At 44.2% G+C, this 23,746-nt stretch overlaps 1 protein-coding gene across 1 annotated transcript in view; it reads left to right on the forward strand.

The window, feature by feature from the left end:
* Positions 1-23,746, forward strand: part of ttn.1 (titin, tandem duplicate 1) — a 111,814-nt gene that overhangs the window by 19,057 nt on the left and 69,011 nt on the right. The window contains 56 exon segments of the mRNA XM_087804614.1: positions 3-290; positions 638-916; positions 989-1,270; positions 1,348-1,626; positions 1,700-1,987; positions 2,053-2,331; positions 2,398-2,679; positions 2,741-3,019; positions 3,258-3,548; positions 3,676-3,963; positions 4,031-4,150; positions 4,247-4,529; positions 6,295-6,478; positions 6,764-6,844; positions 6,987-7,254; positions 7,460-7,525; positions 7,595-7,621; positions 7,694-7,747; positions 8,404-8,496; positions 8,916-8,989; positions 9,083-9,434; positions 9,617-10,240; positions 11,061-11,114; positions 11,304-11,339; positions 13,036-13,086; positions 13,217-13,615; positions 13,681-13,959; positions 14,023-14,292; positions 14,353-14,492; positions 14,699-14,825; positions 15,102-15,368; positions 15,436-15,702; positions 15,858-16,121; positions 16,186-16,325; positions 16,404-16,530; positions 16,598-16,864; positions 16,927-17,193; positions 17,276-17,542; positions 17,615-17,754; positions 17,934-18,060; positions 18,144-18,286; positions 18,368-18,491; positions 18,555-18,821; positions 18,888-18,985; positions 19,046-19,214; positions 19,286-19,555; positions 19,644-19,910; positions 19,988-20,266; positions 20,995-21,403; positions 21,523-21,647; positions 21,716-21,982; positions 22,054-22,323; positions 22,475-22,774; positions 22,857-23,159; positions 23,220-23,407; positions 23,600-23,714. Of these exon segments, the coding sequence (XP_087660740.1) occupies positions 3-290; positions 638-916; positions 989-1,270; positions 1,348-1,626; positions 1,700-1,987; positions 2,053-2,331; positions 2,398-2,679; positions 2,741-3,019; positions 3,258-3,548; positions 3,676-3,963; positions 4,031-4,150; positions 4,247-4,529; positions 6,295-6,478; positions 6,764-6,844; positions 6,987-7,254; positions 7,460-7,525; positions 7,595-7,621; positions 7,694-7,747; positions 8,404-8,496; positions 8,916-8,989; positions 9,083-9,434; positions 9,617-10,240; positions 11,061-11,114; positions 11,304-11,339; positions 13,036-13,086; positions 13,217-13,615; positions 13,681-13,959; positions 14,023-14,292; positions 14,353-14,492; positions 14,699-14,825; positions 15,102-15,368; positions 15,436-15,702; positions 15,858-16,121; positions 16,186-16,325; positions 16,404-16,530; positions 16,598-16,864; positions 16,927-17,193; positions 17,276-17,542; positions 17,615-17,754; positions 17,934-18,060; positions 18,144-18,286; positions 18,368-18,491; positions 18,555-18,821; positions 18,888-18,985; positions 19,046-19,214; positions 19,286-19,555; positions 19,644-19,910; positions 19,988-20,266; positions 20,995-21,403; positions 21,523-21,647; positions 21,716-21,982; positions 22,054-22,323; positions 22,475-22,774; positions 22,857-23,159; positions 23,220-23,407; positions 23,600-23,714 (12,144 nt within the window).

The raw sequence follows: 23,746 nt of genomic DNA on the forward strand, positions 1-23,746 counted from the left end.
ACTTTCAGAACCTCCTCGATTCCTCTTGAAACTGCCCGCTACATCTTTTGTCAAAAAAGGCGACAGCTTCCTCTTTGAGTGCCGAAGCACTGATGCAGCATTGCTGCACGTGTGCTGGTACAAAAATGACCAGAGATTATCAGAAGGAGGAAACTATACGATGAGGGCAGCTGACGCCACCATTTCTCTGCAGCTGAATACTAGCAACTTTGAGGATGCTGGAGTTTACACCTGTGAGGTGCAGAACTCTGCAGGGAGTGTGAACTGCAGCAGCACACTAACTGTCCAAGGTCAGACACCCACAAGAGCCTCCTTTGCCTCATGATGGTGCATGAATTCAGGTTCTGATCCAACAGTTCCAGTGCAGAAGCATGTATCACTAGTTCTCTTTATTGGTCGAAGGTGATCTTTTGCACGTGATAATGGCAACACACTTCTTCAACCACCACTTATTCAATGCCCGCTACACTCTTGATAGTGCATGCAGAACACGCACAACTGGACACTTTGCTTGTATCTCATAAAGTAAAATTCCTGAGCTGCACGGACATGTGTCTCTTCTGGGGCATGATTCACTCTTGACTGTGGATATAAGAATGGTTTGTATTACTTAGCTGTCTTACTGGTTTACTTCCAGAACCCCCTTCCTTCCTTCAACTTCCTAAGCCAGTGGAAGGTGTCAAAGGTAAAGACACTAGTTTATGCTGTGATATCAGCGGTACTGGCCCAATCCAGGTGAGCTGGTACAAGAATATGAAGCTGCTAAAGGAAAGCAGGAAATACAAGATGGTGAGTGACGTTGCATCGGCAACACTTCACATCACAAAGCTGATGGACGACGATGCCGGCGAGTACGAGTGCCAAGTGCTGAATGATATTGGAAGTGACTCTTGCTCCACCACAGTCAGTTTAAAAGGTTAGTTCTTACCCTATAAGCCTTCCACCCGACAAGCGCTAACACCAAAACAATCTGTCCATCACTCTTTAGAACAACCATCATTTTCCCAGAAGCTGCTTGACCAGTCGGTGACACTCGGTCAGCCGCTGACACTGAAGGCTCTAATACGTGGCTCAGAGCCTGTGATTGTATCCTGGATTCAGGATTTGGATCATGTTCTTAGAGATGGAGACAACCGTATCATAACATATGAGAACAACCAGGTGGTCTTAGTGGTTCCAAAGGCTGATGCCAGCACAGCTGGGAAATACAGCTGCCAGGTAAAGAATGACTGCGGACAGGCAGAGTGCTGCGCCCAAGTAACTGTATTAGGTTTGTACAACCAAGGTTTTATATTAAACCCGCACAGGGAGACCTCTTGACCTCAGCTGTCTATGCCTGAATTATAGAACCGGCCGTGATCATGGAGAGCCCAGAGTCTTTGAACGTCAAGTCAGGAGAGAACACCACTATTGAAGTTGCAGTGTCAGGGTCACCACAGCTGAAGACAAAGTGGTTTAAGGAAAACAAGGAGCTCTCTGCTGGTGCCAAATACCAGATGTCCATCTCCAAGAAGATCGCTGTGCTGAAAATCCGTGCTGCAGACACAGTAGACAGCGGCGAGTACAGGCTTCAGCTGGCCAACGATGTCGGAACAGATAGTTGTAAAGTTTTCTTTTCAGTCTCAGGTTGGTCATCAATCACAATCACTCTCATGTGTCTTCAGTATCACTCCATCATGTCTTTGTTTCTAAACATTAGATAAGTTGATACCGCCCAGTTTCATCAGAAAACTCAGAGACTGCCACCTCGTGGTGGGCAGAGCAGCCGAGATGGAGTGCAAAGTCACAGGCTCTGCTCCGATTAAAACATCCTGGTTTCACAACAGCCAGGAGATTCAGAGTGGATCTTCCTACAATATAAGCTGTGATGACAACAATTGCAAACTCAATGTCCCGAGTGTAAGCATGCTGCATTCAGGCAAGTTCACATGCAAAGCTGTGAATGCAGCCGGTGCTAGTGAGACCAGCACCACTGTTAGAGTGACAGGTTAGTAGCTGGTCCTGATTGCAGCACATGGTAGATAAACTCATCAACTCTTTTGTCTGAACCAGAACCTCCGTCTTTTGCTGAAATGCCTGAGTCCAAGGAAACCTCTCCCGGCAACAGTGTTACTTTCAGGGCTCTGGTCAAAGGAAGTTCCCCCCTGATGGTGAAGTGGTTTAGGGGAACTAAGGAAATGCTGCATGGCCGAAACTGTGAAATCTCACAAAATGAAAATGTGGCAACTCTTGTCTTGCACCGAGTGGAGCAGAGTCACGCTGGTGATTATACCTGCCAGGTCATCAACGATGCGGGGAAAGAGAGCTGCCCCATCTCTCTGTTCATCCAAGGTTTGTATTCTTTTCACAACATTCTAACACATTCTAAACATCTAACAATGAATCCACCTCTCTCAGAACCTGTACACTTTGTCAAAAAACTGCGAAACATATCCCTGGAGAAGGGAAAACCTCTTCAACTCGAGGTGACCTATGCTGGAACACCAAATATCAGTGTGACCTGGAGAAAGGATGGCAAGTTCATTTGGGCCTCGTATCAGTACAACGTCATCACCACTGATACCTCCTGCATCCTGGAGGTTCTTTACTCAGACAGGCTGGAAGCAGCTGGTAGATACTCTTGTGAAATCGACAATGGAGCAGGAAATGATCGCTGCGAATCACAAGTTTCGATATTAGGTACTTGGATTAACAATCCTGTCTCTTTGATAAGTGACTTAACACGATTCTTCCACTTCAGAACCACCACACTTTGTAGAAAAAATGCCGCCTGTGGAGGTGACGGCAGGTGAGCCTGTTACACTAAGGTACCTGGTCTCTGGTACTCCAGACATCACTGTGTGCTGGTTCAAAGCTGACAGCATCCTACGCAAGTCCGACTCTTGCTTGATGGAATTTGAAAACGGAGTTGCCTCTTTGACTTTGCTGGAAACTAGAACTTCTGATGACAGCGAGTTCAGCTGCAAGGTGGAGAACCGGGTTGGCTCTGACTTTGCCAAGTGTCATGTGACAGTCAAAGGTAACCTGACATTTATTCTCTCTGAATTCAACTCTCACTGACACTCAGACTTATTGCTGAGGTGAAGGCATCAACAAACACTTGACACAAATAGCAGGCTCATTTCAAATGGTCAAATACTCCTGCTGTTTACTAGTCCCTTTGAGGGCTGGTTAGTACTACTACAACTATGTTTTTTTCTTCCAGTTCATGAAAGTTCCTACAGAAGTTTTGATTGTTTTTACTTTCTGGCCAACAGAGCGCAAAGTTCCTCCTAAATTCACCAAGAAGCTTCCAGAGTCCATGTCAGAATCCACAGACAAGACTGTGAACTTGGAGGCACGGCTTTCGGGATCACAGCCCCTCAGTGTCTGCTGGTTTAAGGACAAGAACCCAATCAACTTGTCGGACAAGTACGATTTCAGCCTGAAGAACAATCTGGCAGTTCTGTCCATTCGAGACTCAAGTGCTGCTGATTGCGGCACCTACACCTGCCAGGCCACAAACGATGCTGGAACTAAATCCTGTCAGGTTTCCCTCCTCGTCACAGGTATAAGTGCTTTGAAAATGAATTATGCCCCAAAAGGAGCATTGGCATGTGATCACATTTACATTTCAGGTGTGCTCTGCTGCTTTTAAGTGCTTGACAAATCAAATATGCTGTTTTTTCTCTTTAGAATCTGATCAGCCTCCAAAATTCAACCTCCCACTGGTGCCTGTTGTGGTGGTGGAAGGAGAAAAACTTGTTCTTCGGTGTCGCGTGACTGGAACATCTCCACTCATGGTCCAATGGATGAAAGACCGTAAGGAGCTCAAGTCCGATGGCTCCACTCGGATCACCTTTGTGGGGGGCGAGGCATGTCTTGAAGTCAGACAGACAACTGGCTCGGATGCTGGAGACTACTTGTGTAAGGCCAGCAATGCGGCTGGCAGCGACTTCTGCAAGTCAAGAGTGACAGTCAAAGGTAAGAGTATACTCTGATTGAAGCTGCTTGCTATTATAATGGATCTTTAATCCACACTGCTGTTCAGTTTCAGATAAAGGAACCCCATCTGCAGCCGTAGAGTCCGCTGCCCCAGTTGCTGCCCCAGTGAAGAGACTGGACAACCTTTTCTTCATAGAGGAGCCAAAGAATGTTACAGTCACTGAAAGTATGTCTGCCTTTTACCTTTCCGCAGTCCACATGGACCAACAGGACAGCAGTGAGACCACAGTACCAAAACTAAATGTTTTCTGTCTGCCCGCAGAGGGAACTGCAACCTTCATTGCCAAGATTGGCGGGGAGCCCATTCCCACTGTGAAGTGGATGAAGGGGAAGTGGCGACAACTCACTCCTGGTGGGCGCATCACGATGGAACACAAAGGACAGGATGCTCGACTGGAGATTCGCGAAGCCACCAAGTCTGACGCCGGCCTTTACAGATGCGTTGCAACCAACAAACATGGAGAGATCGAGTGCGGTGCTGACATGGAAGTGACAAAGAAACAGGAGGTTGAGGGACTCGGAGACCTGAGGACCCGTCTGAAGAAGTAAGACCTGAACTAGTGATGTGTCTAATAGTGTCGAGGCTTCGTGTGTCAAGTAATCCAGGGTTTCAAGCTGCGCTCGCGGCTTCCCACATAATGCCACACTAAACGCAACGATCTCTGCGTACATCTTTTAAATCTGGCAGATTGTTTTGCTAGACTTCTTAGCAAGTGACAATATTTAGTCATGGAGCCTGCAACAAGGAGTAGATTTTTTCTTTGAGGCAGCATTTTGAACGGATCTCTATGGAGCCCCAGACATGACATGGTAAAAAAAAAAAAAAATTGTGGGCACTTGTTTAAATCCTTAAATGTACCATTAGTAGTTTACCCTATAAAAGTCATCAGCCAGTAATGGCTGGTGGCAAGAGCTCACGGCAAAGATCACAGGATTGATCCCAGTGTTCCTATTTTTACGTGACTGTTTTCAATATCTTCTTGTGATGCAACTATTTATATAATTTGTTATTAGCCACAATGCAAAATATTATTTTTAGGAGGGACTTAACATTGAAGAATAGGCTAACTCGTTGTTTTTTTTTGGACAGTATTTAATTTCTTGCATAATTGACACCAGAGGGTTTATTCTAAAGAATGAACTACCTTAATATTTCTCATTTCAATTGAATTCCTAAAAGGAGACTTGATCAGTCATCCCAGAGAACAAAGTTTTGTTTATAAACAATGCATTTATTTATCTGATGCATCAAAACAATCACAATAAAATATATCTCAACAACACTATCGTCCGTAATAGTTATAAATATGTATACGTATTCAGATGTTGAACAAAATACAATTTCACTCTCTTCTAGTCTAACAAATCGTAGAATATGGCAATAAAAGTTTCTTGCTCTAATTTTGAATAATTTAAGCAAAAATGATGTCACAGCTTCACACTTATTGTCCACTTGATGGCGCTGTAGAGCAAATGAACAAACATAGCAAAGGCTACAGTGGTTCATAAGGTAATCTCGCCATCACTAGCCAGAACCATGAATGGCATAGTTCGTGTAAGAATTATAACTTAAAAAACATCATTGTCATAGAGGATTCTGCTGCAATTCAAGCCTCTGCATCAGTATTTAAAATATCATCCTCATTGATTATCAAAGTAACACAAGAAGATATGTTCTTCAATTTCCTGGTTTACCTTAAGCAGTGTTGAGCTTCCTTCTAGAAAAAAGTACGGCATTAATGTGTATTTGTGACACCCTCATGTTTAAAACAAAACAACATATTTTCTGACAGCTAATGGCTGTTGATAATGTGTAATTTGGTGTGTTTGTATTTTTTTGAATATACAATGGAGCAGAACTTCTTTTAAATTCAGTTATTTTAGATACAGGTGCAATTAAGTTGTCCCTGATGTGTACTGAGGCTGTAATTTGTGCTGTAATGATTTTTCACAGTCTTTGGTTGAAATAAACGGACACACACACCATTTCTTTTGGGGTTTTGGGCAGAAAGAGAGGTTGTAAGAGTGCAGAGAAGAGTATAGGACTGCAGCCCCTTAGTCTTTGAATTGTCAGGTTGATAGAATTCTAACAAAATTGGACACATATCTGGAAATGAGGAGGGGCCATAGCACAGAACTTACCTTACCTTACCTTACCTTACCTTAACTGGACAACTTGCCCTAAGGCATCTGCGCTTTAAGGTTTTTTTTTTGTTTTGTCATTTCTCTTTTGGCGTTTAACTCCTTTTTTATGGTCTAACAACAGTCACACCTTTTCTTGTGACAATGATTATTTTCTCCTGTTTACAGGACTCCTTCAAAGCAGAAAAGTCCCCAAAAGGAGGGTGAAGTGGACATTGTGGAACTTCTGCGTGGTCAGGACCCCAAAGACTTTGAGAGAATCCTGACCGAGCACAACATCCATGACTACAGGGCAATCCTCCAAGCCATCGAGTTCCTGAAGAGGGAGAAGGAATCTGAAACTGGGAGAGCGGTGAGAGACCTTGACACTGAACTGTTAGTTTCAAGAGATCTAAGATTAAAGGTTTGTGACGTTAGACAGGAGTCATGATGAGGTAAGTGTCCATGTAGGTGTGTACACAGGAGAGTGTGCAGGAAGGGACGTAGGAGGGCGGAAATAAAGGACATAGTTTGCACCTCGATTGGTGATGTACAGTAATCCGTGGTTAACATCCAAGGGCTCATTGAAGTTTCGTTGATCTTTGTGGTTATTTATTGTTTGAGGTGAATGTAAATAAACTGTTTGATTCTGGTCCAGGACGTGACTCATGGTGGTCAGGTTGAAGAAGAGGCAATGGCCCGACTCATCCAGCAGCTGGAGGGACGTGTCGGCACTGAGGTACAGCAGCTGACAGTCATGTTACAAGACCACCTGAGGTCCTGTTGATGGTCATACGACCTCCAAATATTGAAAGCGATGGAAACAGTCTCGTGGTTATCTGGTTGGTTGTTTGTTCATTAACTAAAGTTTTGCCATTCAGCCCGTCTCAGTGTTGGAGGACATCAGTGACCAGACAGCTGCAGAGAACCAGAGTGCCACCTTTAAGTGTAGAGTCCAGATCAACTATCCAGAGATCGCTCTCAATTGGTACCATGGCACACAGAAGCTGGAGCCTAGTGACAAGTACAGCATCAGCGTCGATGGAGACTGCCACACGTTGAAGGTGCAGAACTGCAGCGCCAACGACCAGGGAAATTACCGCGTGGTGTGTGGACCCCTCATTTCCAATGCCACGCTCACCGTCTCAGGTAGGATCTGCTCTCAAGCCAACTATCTGGTTGGACATGACTAACCTCTTTGTGAGTTTCTGGAGACCAGCTGGCAACAGCAAATTAAATTAGGGAAAAGCCAAAGTTTGACATCCTTCATTTGTGAGACTAGAAGCTATTAGCCCTGACGTCATTACATGAGATGAACAGAAGTTCATCTGAGGAATCATTGTTATAATTTCAGACAATTTCACATCCATCTTTGACTCTCCAAAAGACTACCGATGTGGAGCTGAACAACAGGTTACAGGTTTGTCACGGTCTGAAGCTAGCTGTGGTTAGCTTGCTCACGTTAATGTTTCACCTTCTCCCTCTGCAGACGTCAGATTAGGATATGCTCCTCAGGGTGAGTTTGTGTTCACCGAGCATCTTAACAATCACTGCTTCAGTTCTAAAAAACATACCTGGTTGTACACAGGCTCAGTCGACTCTTCATTGCAAGGCCCAAAACCAGAGCTTATTTTTGTTAGAGGTGAGTCAGCTTAAGTGTGCAACCCAACCTACACTTCCTTCTCCATCCCTTGTTGCACCAGAAGATTTTCAACAGAAGAAATGACGTGGATTTAACGAACCCATTTGTATCACTAACACAGTGTAACCTCCTTTCACTTGACTCTCAATTACCCAAAGTGCCATCGAGCAAGGTGGTGGATGATGTTTCTAAAAACGCCCTTCGGTCTTTACCATTAACAAATTAACTTGACTAAGAGATGTTTTCCTGACCTCTTGTGTGATTCTGATTCCTCACACTTCTCTTAACTTGCCACAGGCCTTTTCGCCGACAAGCCAAGTGGTGGACATTTCCTTTTTACCATTAATAAACTTACTCTTTGTCTTGTGTGTTTATAATTCCTCACACTTCTCTTGTGTTACCACTGGTCCCAGGTTCCTCCCCCTCACCGAAGAGGCAGGTGGACTCTACAGGTAGTTTATCTTTCTCCTGTCTTTAGGCAGCTTTTCTTTTGTCATCTTGACTAATCTTCTTGGTATGAATGTGTTCTTTAAGATGGGATGTTTGACTCCTCAGTGGTCCTCCCTACTGCTTTTGTCACAGATAGTAGGTGTTCTTGTCTTGTGATGGTTGTGTTTGATTGCTTGAGATTCTTAAATGTTGTTTTTCTTTTAAAGTACCCACTGCTGTCACAAAGGCAGAGACCCAGCAGGTTTCTTCAGAACCAAAGTCAAGAACCGTGGAGACTGTAAAGGTCTCCAGAGAAGAAGGTAAGGGGCCTCTGTGTAGCTGTTCTATGTGTCATGTCCAGCTCGTTAGAGCAGCTTCTATACGTCTGTTTCTTTTTATTTAACCTTCAAAGAACACACTCCGTTGACAGAATCCGCAAGGGTTTCTCTTGACTCTCTGACCAGAACAAAAATGCAGCATTCACCCCCGGACTTCTCAATCCAAGTGGGAGGTAATGTTGGCTTTATTTCTGGCAATGATCTTTACACAGCTCGTTGAGAGTGACATCTTTTTATCTTCTCCGAAGCACCAAAACTTTCCAGACAATCCGAACATCATCTTTTCTTGGCAGTGACAGATACAGGTACTGCCGCAAACTACCAAGTTCTTCTTTTAAAAAAAAATGTTTTCTTCTTAAATTCTTTAAAATGGCAGCAGCCTCTCATGAATGTTCTTTAAGATCTTCTAGAAGGTCCCATGTATGGACACACGTCTCCAATGGACCAGGAGACCAAAGTGCTGAAAGGGTCCGAAGTAACATTAGTGAGAGAAGAAACAAAAACAGCAGAGATGCCAATGAAGGACACAATAACACAAAAGTGTTTTGGTGATCTGATGTGGGTTCAGGAGGCAAGAGAAAGAATGACTGATCAGGAAGAAGAGATTGTGGCCTCAGCAAAGAAGAGCAAACTGTCCACATTGGTCCGAGGTGAACCCACAGTTCCAGAGCCAGAGATTTCTTCAGGGAGATCAGATGTGATACAAGAGGTCTCAAAAGAAGAACAGTTGTCAGAAGAGACAAGGAAGATTCTAGAAGAAGCAAGAAGGACCAAGGCTGCATCGGAGAAATTCATTCCAGAGAGGTCTACAGCAATGGTTCCAAAACACACTCCGGAGAAGCCTCAGAGAACAGTCCAGGGTGAATCTGGAAAGATTGAGCTGAACCAGGAGGATCTATCCCAGAAATCAGACGGGCCAGGTGTGCCAAGGGATTCCTTCAGAACTATGGCACCAGCAGGTATATCTTTTGTGTTTGTCCATGTCAAATGACTTTTCCACGGATATGAGTGGTGGTTTGTTTTTTTTCTCAACTCTTCCTAACAATTTTCTGTCGTTCCCAAACTTCCATTTGTTCATTCTCTTGATCACTTTCTTCTCCAGAGAAAAAAGCCCCTACTAAACCAGCGCCCCCTGCTGGTGCTGTGGAGAAACAAGCACCTCCTGCTCCAAAGGTACCAGCACCTCCTGCTGCTCATATGGAGAAACAAGCACCTCCAGCTGTGCAGAAACCAGCACCTGCTCCCGCAAAGAAACCAGAAACTCCTGCTGCTGCTGTGGAAAAAACAGCAATTCCCGCTGTGGAGAAACCAGTGCCTGTTTCTGCAGAGAAACCAGCAGCTCCTGCTGTGGAGAAACCAACTCCTGCTCCTGCATCGAAAACAGCACGTTCTGCTGCCGCTGTGGAGAAACCAGTGCCTGCTCCTGCAACAAAAACAGAACATCCTGCTATTGCAGACAAACCAGCAACTGCTGCTGTGGAGAAGCCATCTCCTGCCCCTGCAACGAAAACTGCACATCCCGCTGAAGCAGAAAAAACAGCAACTCCCTCTGTGAAGAAACCAGCGCCTGCTGCTTCAGAAAAACCTTCCCCTTCCACTTCAGTCAGGCAATCTTCAATTCATGATGCAAAGGAACCCACCTCTCCATCTGCTACAGAAGGATCTCCACCTCCGTCTGCTGCACCTGATGTGTATTCTTTAACAGCATCTGCACCTCCTTCTACAGGTATTTCTTGAGATAGTCTGTGATTAGACATAACCTTCTTTGATGGTCCCTCCATTCATCTGCTTCTTGATTTCTCTGTTTTTCTCTTAACACGTCTGCTTCCTGTTTTATATTTGTTTGTCCCCCCAATTTGTTTGTCTGTTTGTCATTTGATAGTCTTTTCCAGATTCTTTTAAATCTTCTTCTTGTTTATTTGTGTTTTTCTTCCACATGTATTTTCTGTTTGTCTTCTATTGTTTTATTTGTTTGTCTGTTACTAGTTAATCTGTTTTTGTTAGTCTTCATGTGGTTCATTTGTTTGTTGGTCATTTACTACATCTTATTTTGTTTGTCTATTCCATGTTAAAGTTGTTTGTTTGTCTTCCCTGTTTTTCTGTTGTTGTATATTCCTATTTGTTCTGGTTTGTCTTCTATTGGTTTATTTGTTTGTTTTGTCATCTGCTGATTCATTTCTTTAAATTCTATTCTGGTGCATTTGTTTGTCTGTTCATTTAATTGTTTGTTTGTCTATTCCAGATTAATTTGCTAGTTTGTCTGTTCCTGGTTCGTATCTTTGTTTGTCCTCTATTAGTTCATTTATTTGTTTGTCTGTATTGTTTTGGCTGATTTGTTCATTTCACTTTATTCTAGTTGTTATTTTGTTTGTTTGTCTGCTCCTGGTTCCTATCTTTTTTGGTTCATTTGCTCCTCTCCATATTTGTCTATTATCTCCTCTTCCCTCATTCCCCAACGTCTATGTATCGTCATCTTAAGTTCTTCCCCTTTTTCACTCCACACTGTCCCAGAAGGTCCTTCAAGATTCTTGCTCTTGTGTCTACAGAGAACCAGAAGAAGACTCCGAGTGATCAGGCAGAGACAGCCTTAACTCCCGGAGGTACTTTTTGCAAAATTCGCTTTTTTGTTTCTACTGCCACTTCTTGCTGTGAGTCCACTAAAGGAGCATTTTTTTTAAAGCTTCTCTCAATGGCAAATACAAGTTTGGGCGATTTTCTTACATGTTTTGACTATGACTATTCTTCTCCCACTATCTGTCGTGTTGACTTTGTTTGTTAAATTCTTTCAGACAAGGAACCGGTTTCATGTCCTGGACCCACAAAAGGTAGTTAGTGTGTCTACTCTGATGTATATTGATATCTTTGTGTGTTTCTATGTGTGGGAATATTTGTGTTTCTATGTGTGTTGATATCTGTGTGTGTTTCTATGTGTGGAAATATCGGTGTGTTTTTTTTTATGTATGTTGGTATCTGATTGTGTTTCTCTGTCTGTAAATAGTTGTGTGTTGATATCTGTGTGTGTTTCTACGTCTGGTAACAGTTGTGTGTTTTAATGTGTGTGGATATCTGTGTGTGTAAATATCGGTATGTGTTTTTTTATGTATGTTGGTATCTGATTGTGTTTCTCTGTCTGTAAATAGTTGTGTGTTGATATCGGTGTGTGTTTCTATGTGTGGGAATATCTGGGTATGTTTTTGATGTATGTTGGTGTCTATGTGTGTTTTTCTATGTCTGGAAATAGTTGTGTGCTTCAATGTGTGTTGATGTCTGTTTATGTCTAAAAATGCTGATTAATGTTTCTATGTGTGTTTTGATGTGGATTGATATCTCTGTTGGTTTTTCCATGTTTGTTGATATATGTGTTTGTTTCTATGTGTTTAGTATCTTTGTGTAAACATCTATCTACTCTGAATGGAGCAAAGTCTTTGAACCTCAAAGAGAAAAAAACATTTGTGTTGAAATCCAAGAGGAGAGATGGAGAACCAGAATCCGAGGTGGTGAAACTTGAGAAAGTTCTTACAATACCATCAGTCCCAGAACGACATAGTGTGAATCAGGACAACAATGTGGTGCAGCAGGACTACCCAGTGCACCAGTATATTGTCCCAGAACTGGAGGGAACCACATGGACAGTTTGGAGTTTGGCAGAAACAATGTCAATCGAAGTCCAGATACACAAGAAGATAGAACACCCATCCGAAATTACTTTTGAACTTCACCATCTAGGCGAGGGGACTCTTGAACATCAGAGAATACATCCTATCACAGTTGCATGAGAACTGGGCCAAGACTCTGAACGTCACTAGCCAACAGTCAGGTGGCCAAAGACAGACCATGCTCAAGCACATGGACCACATAAACCCAATCTTGCTTCTTTTCAAATTACAAATTCAGAAGTCAAAGTCAAGGTATCCAACAAGACAATCCTGAATCCTTTTTTTTAGAAGGGATGTCAGTTTAAGAAGTGACTCCTAGAGATTTGGTAGAAGAGACTTCAGCTGCACAGGTTACTCCTTAGGTGTGAGTAGAATAATGCATTCCCCTGGTCAAGGACTTTTAAGGGGAATCAGGAGGAGGAAAGATAGCAACAAAAGCAAAAGAGTGTGCCCTGGCTGAGGACATGTTTAGTGATAACCTGTCAAGAGCTGAAGTTCTTAAGATAAAAATGATCTCTACCTGTCCAGAGGAGGTTGTGAAGGCAGACGATCAGGATTGCAATTAAGATGAGGTCTGGTGCGAGGAGATAGTTCCTGAAGGCCATTGTAGAGAAACCCCTGGGACAAGGCGAGGTGAGACCCTGGCTAAACATGATCAACATCATCTTGATCACCTCAACCACCATCCTCATCTTGATTCTGGTTCTCTTCATCTTCTTACTTCATTAATTATTGTTCTTAATTTTGGTTAAGTAGTTTCCGACTGTTTTTGAGTCGATTCATCTTTATGGTTTGTGTTGTCCGTCTGCATCTCGTCTTGTTGCCCTGTTGAGACTCATTTTGAAACATGTGGTTTGTTCTCTAGATGGCAAACCATCGCAGGAGGCCCCTCGAGGCCGTGGCCGAGGACTTGGGGGTGAGATATCAAGTCTCGCTTCTTATGCTTTTTCTTTTTTCTCTTTCATGTGTCGTTGTCTCACTCACAGGGTAACAAAGTCACATGACTATCCCGATTCAAACTAACTCTGATGCTTTTGTTATTCCAGTGAGACAAACGCCATCACCTGGAGATGCTGGGCGTGGCAGAGGCCTCAGGCCCGGCGGTAAAGGCCCATCTCCTCCAGAGGAACCCTTCGCCGGGTTCAAGCTCAAAGCTGTCCCCCTGAAGTTTGTCAAGCCGATCAAGGACATTGTACTGCAGGAGGCCGAGTCCATCGGTTCCTCTGCCGTCTTTGAGTGTGAAATCTCCCCGTCCACAGCCATCACGTCCTGGATGAAGGACGGCACCAACCTACGCGAAGGTCCCAAACACAAATTCACAGCCGACGGCAAAGATCGCAAGCTTGCTATTATTGACGTACAGCTGTCGGACACGGGTGAATACACCTGTGTTGCAAGAAACGCTGGGAAGGAGGTGACCTGCACTGCGAAGCTGGTAGTGGAAGGTAGGCAGGGTTTCAGATAGTGTTTGTACTCTGAAAGACAATGGCTAACTGTTGTGTTTGTGCAGAACTGCCAGTCAAATGGGTGAAGGACTTGGAACCAGAGACTTCTTGTATAAAGAGTCAGCCTATGTACCTCACCTGCGAGCTCAACAAGGAGCGCAATGTTCTCTGGAAGCGTAATGGTGAACTGCTGAAGAAAAAAGCTGGAAAAGTTGCCATCAACATTATTGGCCTTCAGCATGCTGTGACCATCCAGAACGCCACAGATGAAGACTCTGGGGCCTATACCTGTGAGGTGGACCAGCAGCCTGAAGTGAAGACCACTACCATGGTCAAAGTTATCGGTAAGATTGCTTGTGAAGCCATGAGTTTGTGCGAAAGTGTTCAACGTGTGTTCGTCTCGACAGAGATCATCAAAGACTGGCTGACCAAGCCTCTAAGGGACCAACACGTGAAGCCAAAGTCCACCGCCACATTCCGCTGCGAGCTGTTCCGGGACACACCAAAATGGAAATGGTTCAAAGGAGATACTGAGCTAGTGCCATCTGACAAAGTGCAAATCGATAAAGATGGAGTTAACGTGACTTTGAACGTTAAAGACTGTCAGCCAGACGATGTGGCAGAATATACCATCGAAGTGGAGGATCGGAGGTATACTGCCAAGCTCACACTGGGAGGTAAGGACGGCAGCTCTGTAGCTTTACCAAAGACTTTTTCTGACCTGACTGTGATTGTAGAGCGTGAGGCAGTAGTGCTGAAACCACTCAGCAGTGTGGAGGTGGTGGAGAAGGAAGACGCGCACTTTGACACTGAAATATCAGAAGAGGACGTGGCAGGGGAGTGGAAGCTGAGAGGACAAGTACTTACGCGATCACCGGTGAGTTCAGATAACGTGTACAGTTTACTTACTTACCTGTAGGAAGAGACCTGTTGAGGGGGCGTTACTTCAGTTCTTGTTATTAAAAGTGTGAGCCACATTTCGACAACAACACACCTCACACTTTTGCTGTCTGACTGTAATTTAACTTGATATGAAATCCAAATAAGTACATAAAAGAACAAAAATTATTTTCAATTTTTCAGAGCTGCGACATCAAGTCGGATGGCAAGAAACGATTTATGACGATAAAGAATGTTGTGCTGGATCAGGCAGGAGAAGTTTCGTACCAGGCACTCAACGCCATCACCAGCGCTGTGCTCACTGTCAAAGGTACGTTTGTGGTCCGATTGTAAACTGTTGTTCTTGGCCTTTGTTTAGCAAGGCTGGTTCTGGACTGACCATAATTGTTTCTCAACACTGAAGTCAATGATATGATGGCACATTTCCAACAATGGCCTTAAGGTGGAAAAATTCAGTTTCTTTCTTAAGACTTGTAACAAAAGGGTTGATCAGTGGAGTCCTAATAACAAAACTCGTACCAATGGGTTCATAACTATGTTCATCTGGTTCTTATTGATCCATTGTTGACTTCTCATTGGTCTGCAGAGATCCAGATGGGCTTTGTTGAGCCGCTGAAGGACATTTGTGTTCCGGAGAAGAAGCAGGCTAAATTTGAGTGCACACTCACACGTGAGGTGCCCAAGGTTTTGTGGTTTAGGGGGGCAGATATTGTAACCCCAAGTCCCAAGTATGACATCATCAATGATGGTCAAAAGCATTTGTTGATTGTGAATTGCTGCGACTTTGATGATGAGTCTGAGTACTCGTTAGAGGTTCTGGACCTCAGGTCAACAGCACGGTTGTCAGTAGAAGGTAAGTCCTCCGCTTCCTGATGGCGCATGGCGCCCCCTGCTGTCTCACATGACTCCCTGTATTCTAGGAAAGAGACTACAGTTTGTTCAATATTTGAAGGATCAAACTATAAAAGAAGGTAAAACTGCAGAATTTGAAATCGAGCTGTCACACGATGATGTGCCAGTGGTGTGGTACCGCAATGAGGTGAAGGTTCACATGAGTCGCACAGTGGTAACACATGTGCATGGGAGAAGGCACACACTGGAATTGAGGTCACTGAGTATGGATGATACATGTCAGATCACGGCAGAAGCCAAGGGAGTAAGGTCCAGTGCCAAACTGTCCATCTTAGGTAACCCCACCCATTCTTCAGTTTCTGATTGATAGCTGCATGAGGTCCTGTAACTGTTTGTGATTGTTCCACTGTATCTGTGGATGAGACACAGGCACTCATTCATTTTTCAAAGTTTTTCTTTGTGAGATTTAAAGATCTTGGTTCCCTTGCAGAGGGTGACGCAGTGTTCGTGGTTAAACTACAAGACTTCACGGCCACTGAGAAGGACGAGGTTTCACTGGACTGCGAACTGAGCAAAGATGTACCAGTGGTCTGGTTCCATGAGGAAAAGGAGCTCACTGCCTCAAAATCGTTTGTAATGCGGTCCGAGGGAACACGCAGGACCCTGGTTCTGAAGAAAGTGGAGCAAAGCAACCAAGGGAAGTATTCCTGTGACTGTGGCACTGACAAGACGACGGCCACTGTCAATGTGGAAGGTAGGACACCACCTGAGTTTTTCTGCCAAAACACTTAAAACTGATGAGTGTTCTCAATCTGCAGCCCGAGACATCAAGGTTCTCAGACCAATTTATGGAGTGGAACTCTTTGATGGTGAGACAGCTCGATTTGAGGTGGAGATCTCTGAGGATGATGTGGTTGGAGAGTGGACCCTCAACGGAAATGTGTTAACATCTTCAACTGTAAGAGCCTGGACCATTTACCAAACCCCAGCATTTACTTTGATTTAGTGTCTAACACTTTTGCTTTTGGTCTTGAAGAACATGGATCTGATTCATGAGGGATCAAAACACACGTTGATTCTTTACAACTGTCAAGTTGCGATGAGCGGTGAAGTTTCATTCCAAGCGGCAAACGCCCACTGTGCTGCTAATCTGAAGGTCAAAGGTAAGTGGTGGCTGCAAGACTAGGAAAACACTGATCAACATGGTGGTCCATTATTTTGTTGTCACAGAACTTCCTCTGGACTTCCTGTCCACCATGAGCGATGTCCATGTCTACGAGAAAGATGAAGCTCGTTTTGAAGTGGAAGTTTCACGGATGCCAAAGACTTACAGATGGCTCAAAGGTTCCACCGAAATCATTGCAGATGATAAGTATCAGATGATCCAGGAAGGAAAGGCCTTCATTCTGTTGGTGCGCTCTGCCTCGTACGATGATGAGGCAAAATTCATGTTTGAGGCAGAAGACAAGAGAACCAGTGGAAAACTGCACATCCAAGGTAGGTTTTGCTGTACCTTCACGGGTGATATCGCATATCTGAGGTCACCTTCTCTCTATCAGGAATTCGTCTGGAAATTGTGAGACCGATCAAAGATGTTACGGTGAAAGAAAGAGAGACAGCTGAGTTTAGTCTGGAGCTGTCACATGACGACATCCCGGTTGTTTGGTACAAAAACGATGTTCGGTTGCACCCAAGCAAAGTTGTTCACATGAGTGACTCCGGCCGGATCCATTCGCTTGCCTTCAAAGAGGTCACCATTGACGACACGTCCATGATCAAAGTGGACGCCATGGACAAAAGTGTGACCGCCATGCTTAATGTGATAGGTCAGTCTCCTTACAGTTAAAGTGCATCAGCATCAACTTAAACAGGTACCAATGATAACATTGAATTTTGTGTCTGTTTCAGAGGGTGACCTCTACTTCATGACAAAGCTTCAGAACTACACGGCGGTGGAGAAAGACGAAGTGTCACTCATCTGCGAACTCAGTAAGAGTGTTGGCGATGTTCGTTGGCTGAAGGACGGGAAGGAGTTGACCACGTCAAAGAACATCGCAATCAAAACAGATGGACGCAGGCGAATTCTAACAGTCCGCAAGGCCAACAAGACCGACATTGGAGAGTACACCTGTGATTGTGGCTCTGACAAGACAAGCGCTCAGCTTAATATTGAAGGTACCGTACCTAAACCTTTCGGTTCGGTCTCCTCTCTCAGAAGACTAAATGACCTGTTTTGGTGACTTTCAGAGCGAGACATTAAGGTCGTTCGACCAATCTACAGTGTGGAGGTGACGGAAACAGAGACTGCCAAGTTTGAGACAGAAATCTCACAGGAGGATGTTCATGCCACATGGAAACTGGGTGGTGTTGCCCTCCAACCCTCTCCTGTGAGTTAATTGTTTCATTTTAGGACTCTATATGGCACCCTGGTAATTTAGTGGTTAAGTTAGTAAGATTAATATACATTTAGAAAATCGCATGTTAAAACAAATTAAATCTTATAAAAACACTCCTTCAAGGACTACAGTCAGTGGAGGACTCTTTGTTGACCCGTCATCTGTTTCAGGATGTAGAGATCAAGGAGGAGGGACCCAAACATCTGTTGATTCTCTACAACGTTCGTCTGGACATGGCTGGGGACGTTGACTTTGCAGCAGCTAATGCGAAGTCTAATGCTAAACTACGTGTCAAAGGTGTGTGTTCGGGAGTTCAGGAACCCTTGCTTTCTTTAGTTTGTGCCGGCGTGACTAACCGTCATGGACACAATATTTTCCAGCTCGTTCTATTGCCGTGCTGCAGTCGATGAAGGATGTGACAGTGACAGCAGGAGAGAGCGCCACATTTGAGTGTGAGCTTTCGTATGAGGGTATTGAGGTGGAGTGGTTCTCCTGTGGAACCAAACTCGAAGCAAGTGATCGGGTCAGTGTTTTGTTTTTTTTGCTTCTCAAGAAAGTCCTCTGTAAAACAGAACAGACTAACTCTTTGTCTTCATGACTATAGGTGAAGACTCGCACAGTGGGCCGAGTTCACACTCTGACGCTTCGTGATGTAAAGCTGACAGAGGCTGGCGAAGTAAAACTGAAATCCAAAGACTTCCAGACTGAGGCCAAACTCATTGTCCTGGGTGAGCTTGCAAAATCACTGCAGAATTTGTTCAGAAACTGACCTTTGTGTCTTCTGTTTTCAGAGCCTCCTGTGGAGTTCAGCAAACCTTTAGAGGATCAGACTGTGGAGGAAGAAGCCACTGTCAAATTAGAATGCGAGGTCTCACGAGAAAATGCTGAAGTCCTATGGTTCAGAGAAGGACAAGAGATCCGAAAGACCAAAAAGTATGAAGTATCAGCTGATGGATGCAAGAGGACACTAGTCATCCACAACTGTGGTCCCGATGACGCTAAGATGTACACCTGCAGTGCAAAGGAATTCAAGACCTCCTGTTTCCTGGAAGTAACACGTAAGAAAATTCCACCAGCTTTTACAGGCATGTAGGTAAATGTTGCTGACTCGTTGTTTTCTGCAGCGCCTCATGTCGAGATGACCAAACCGTTACAGGATGTGGAAGTGAAAGAGAAGGAGGCAGCCAAGTTTGAGTGTGAGGTTTCTCGTGAATCTGCCAAGGTAAAGACATGTCTCTAGCTTGAGAGCAAAGAACATTTTAAATGACATTTTCATTTGTAGGTGCGCTGGTTCAAGGACGGCAGCGAGATCCGAAAAGGGAAGAAATATGAGATCATTGCCAAGGGGCGCCAGAGGATCCTTATCGTACACAAGTCCACATTTGATGATGAGGCAGAGTACGAGTGTGATGCTAGAACAACCAAGAGCTCTGGCATGCTGACAGTCATTGGTGAGTTTTCCTTCCCCCAGAGATTAGGTTTTCGCACCTTCAACTGTAAACACATTACTTTGTCTACACAGAGGAAGATGCTAGATTCACCAAGAATCTGTCCAATGTGGAGGGGACAGAAACCGACAGTGTGAAGATGATCTGTGAAGTGTCCAAGCCTTCTTCAGAAGTCACATGGTACAGAGGTGAAAACGAGCTCCCAGAGGGCGGCCGCTACGAGCAAATCTTGGATGGAAGAAAGCGAATTCTGATTATTCAGGATCTGAAGATGGAGGATGCAGGGGAGTACTCATGTAACCTAAGCCCAACTGTTAAGACCACGGCAACACTCAAAGTCAATGGTTAGTAACATCCAAGTCCTTAATTGTTTGTTTTGTATCTGTGATGTCATTGCCCCATTAATCATCTACCCCTCCTGTCTCCCTGCAGAACTAGCTGCCGAGTTTATTGCACGCCCTAAGAACCAGGAAGTGGTTGAGGGTGAGCGAGCAGAGTTCTCATGCTCTGTTTCCAAAGACACCTATGAGGTTAGGTGGTACAGAGGCCAGGAGGAAGTGCTCACTGGAGACAAGTACGAGGTTGTCAGTGAAGGGAAGAGAAGAGCACTCATTATTAAAAAGTGCGAGCTAAAAGACGAGGGTGGCTACATTGCCCATATTGGTAGTGTACGAGCATCAGCAGACCTGTTGGTAACTGGTGAGTCTTTGTCAGGACTTTTCATTAGTCCATGGATGTGTCTGAGCTGTAACTTTAACCAATGTTTGTGAATGCAGAGAAACTTCGGATCATTACACCAATCCGTGATACAATTGTCAAGGAGGGCACAGAAATCGTCTTCAACTGTGAGACAAATGTGGATGGAGCAAAGGCCAAGTGGCTTAAGGACAAAGAAACCGTGTTTGAGAGCAGCAAGTACACTGTTACCCAGAGAGACAACGTCTTCTCTTTGAGGATTCGTGAGGCGCAAAAAAATGATGAGGCCATCTACACAATCAATTTGATCAATCAGAGAGGAGAGCAAGCTACAAGCTCGGCCAGTGCCAAAGTGGAAGGTAAAGAAACATTCTTCTACTGGTTCCAATTTTTAAATTACCTCTGTCAGTTCTGTGTTGTTTTTAAATCAGCTTGGACTGAAGCATTTAGGATCGTTTAAGAGAAAATTACTTGGTGCTACATTGGGGTTAGAAGGTTAATAATTTAGTTATATGAAAACCACCTGGTATGAGATCACCTGGGGCCTCATGTACCAAAGTCCATACACTCACCCATTAAACGGTGCAAGTACGAAACTAAAGGTGATGCTTCACAAGAATGTCTTTCATAGAGAAGACTTCATTCATTTTGTTCGTTATATTTTAAAATTACTTTACACTTTTGAAAACATATGTTGCCATAATAAATAAAGATTATCAGTTTGGTGAATAAGAAATTAAACTTATAAGTTTGTAAATATTTTAATATCAACTAATTTAACTGCAAACACGTGTGTGTGAATTTTTGATCAATATTGATCGTTAATGTGTCTCTGATAAATTCTTCTCAACATCACTAGTGATTGGCATGGATCTGAGCAGTACATGTACGTACGCCACCTTCTAACTTGTTAGCACATTTTCACACTTCTTTCATTGTTGATACATATGAAATTAGATGTTGAAAACTAGGTACACATGTTTTTTTGTGCTCACACACTCTTAGTACATGAGGTGCCTGGTTCAGGTTTTGCTCTTATGTCACGCGAATAAAAATGCCTAAAACAACTGTCCTTTGTTCTCCTCAGAGGAGAAAGTGAAGTTCCTCAATCCTATTGAGGACATAGAGACTCAGGAGAAGAAGATGGTCAGCTTTGTCTGCAAGGTGACCCGGCCTGATGTCACAGTCCGCTGGATGAAGGCTGGCGAGGAAATTGCCTTAAGTAAGCGTCTGGTCTACAGAGTTGATGGTCTAAAACACACGCTGACCATCAAGGACTGTATGATGGAGGATGAGGGTGAATATACAGCCATAGTTGGAGAAGACAGGTGCTCAGCAGAGATGATCATCAGTGAGGCACCAACTGACTTCACAAGTCAGCTCAAAGACCAGACTGTTACTGAGTTTGAGGACGCAGAGTTCACCTGCAAACTCTCCAAAGAGAAGGCAGCTGTCAAGTGGTACAAGAATGGCCGCGAGATCAGAGAAGGAACAAGGTAAACTTAACTTTACCATGTGTCCTAGCAATGATCACATAGGTCACAAAGACTGGTGTGGATTCCACTTCTTCTGTTTTTACTTGGTGCTATCATTCTAAAGCTGCTTTGATTGCCAGGTATCACATGGAAAAAGAAGGTAAAACCTGCCGGCTGGTGGTGAGAGAGTGCCGACCAGATGATGAAAGTGAATATGCCTGTGGCATCGAGGAAACGAGGACAAGAGCCAGACTCTTCGTGGAAGGTAAGCTCTCCTCATCCATGACCATTGGCACCAGCAACAGATACTTTGTAACGCTTGTCACTCTCCAGAGACCCCAGTGGAGATAGTCCGACCTCCACAGGACACGTTTGAGCCTCCAGGCTCCGACATAGTGTTTGAAGTGGAACTGAACAAGGACAGAGTGGAAGTGAAGTGGATGAGAAATAACATGATCATTGTCCAAGGAGACAAGTACCAGATGATTAGTGAGAGCAAAGTTCATCGGCTCCAGGTCTGCGAGGTCCGACCTCGAGACCAAGGAGAATACAGGATTGTAGCCAAGGACAAGGATGCCCGGGCTAAGCTGGAACTAGCAGGTGAGTGGAAGAAAAACAATTCAATGAGTCCTAACAAGAACTAGGTTAAAATGTAAATTTTCTCCCTACAGCTGTCCCGAAAATTAAGACCACAGACCAGAATCTGGTGACAGATGCTGGCAAGCCGTATGTCATGAAAGTTCCATACGACGCCTACCCACGTGCTGAGGCAGACTGGTTATTTGAAGGCTCTACTCTGCCTGTCCAAAATATCGATACTTCAGTTGATAAGACAGAGTATCGTCTGAAAAGCCCAAGCAAGCAGGATCAGGGCCGGTACAAGGTTGTCATCAAGAACAAGCACGGCCAGGGAGAAGCCATTATTAACCTGAATGTGATCGGTGAGAGCTCTTAAAGATTATTGGTGAACTGGTCATGATTTGATGTCATAGTTTCACTTTTCTGTCAGAAAATGTACTCCCCCTGAAGGGGAAGGGGAACTGAACTATATAAAAGTTTTGCGTATTTATGTCTCTTCTTAATTTTTTTTAGATATTCCTGGACCTGTCAAGAACCTGAGAGTGATTGACACCTCAGACGGTGAAGTCAGTTTGGCCTGGGAGGAACCAGAGACTGATGGTGGGAGCAAAATAATCGCATATGTCATGGAGAGACGAGATGTGAAGCGCAAGACATGGACGCTAGTAACGGACAGAGTGGATACTCCTGAGTACTGCGTGGGTGGCCTCCACAGAGACTCCATGTACTTATTTAGAGTCTGTGCCAGGAATCGAGTTGGAAGTGGGCCATCTGTGTCCACAGAGGATGCAGTCCAGGCCAAGAACAAGTTTGGTATGCTGAGGCACAATGGCTGTAAATAATGTTGCACATGTAACTGAAGATTAAACACATCAACTGTTATTTTTCTTACTAGATGTCCCAGATGCACCCGAAGATGTTTCTGTGGTCTCTGTCAACAAGTTTGGTGCCAAGCTTAACTGGAAGCCTCCTAAATGCGACGGGGGCTCTGAGATCACAGCATACATAATTGAGCTCCGAGATAGAACATCTGTGAAGTGGGAAGTGGCAATGGTTTGTGGAGCAACAGACAATTCTGCTGACCTAAATGACGTAGTGGAGAACAAGGAGTACATCTTCAGAGTCAGAGCAGAGAACAGAGCTGGCACCGGTAGGCCCAGTGCCGCCACAAAACCAGTCAAGATCATGGATCCAATTGGTGAGTCCATACATTATAGAGGATGAAAGAACTGCTTTAACATATTTTATGCTGCTGTAGAGAGACCCAGTCCACCTCAGAATCTGAACTTCAGTGACCAAACCAAAGATGCTGTCACACTCACCTGGGAAACTCCTGCTAACAACGGTGGCAGCATGATCACAGGCTACATCATTGAGAAGTGTGATGATGGCGTTGACAAGTGGCTTCGCTGCAATGCCAGACTCTGTCCAGATCTCTCTTACAGGGTATGTTTTTTTTCAATTTGTTGAGCGTTAAAAACTAGTTCAGAGAAGATTGTCAGTCTTACGTGGTAAACTATTGTTGAGGTTAAGCCCCAATACAGGGATCAAAATTTTACATTTAGAAATGTTCTCTTGTTTTTCTTTCTGTTGTTAAACCAGTACCAGGGTCCAAACTGTTTTCTGGTCTCTCCTCAGATACTGGGGCTGAAACAAAGTCAGAAATACCTTTACAGGGTATGTGCTGAAAATGCAGCCGGAGTCTCAGAGCCAGCAGAACAACTCGGCCCGCTTCTTGCTGATGACCCGCATGGTATGAACCAAAAGACATATGTCTCCTGCAGA

Source organism: Callionymus lyra, chromosome 12 (genome assembly GCF_982586985.1).
Source record: "Callionymus lyra chromosome 12, fCalLyr1.hap1.1, whole genome shotgun sequence".
NCBI classification, from domain to species: domain Eukaryota; kingdom Metazoa; phylum Chordata; class Actinopteri; order Syngnathiformes; family Callionymidae; genus Callionymus; species Callionymus lyra.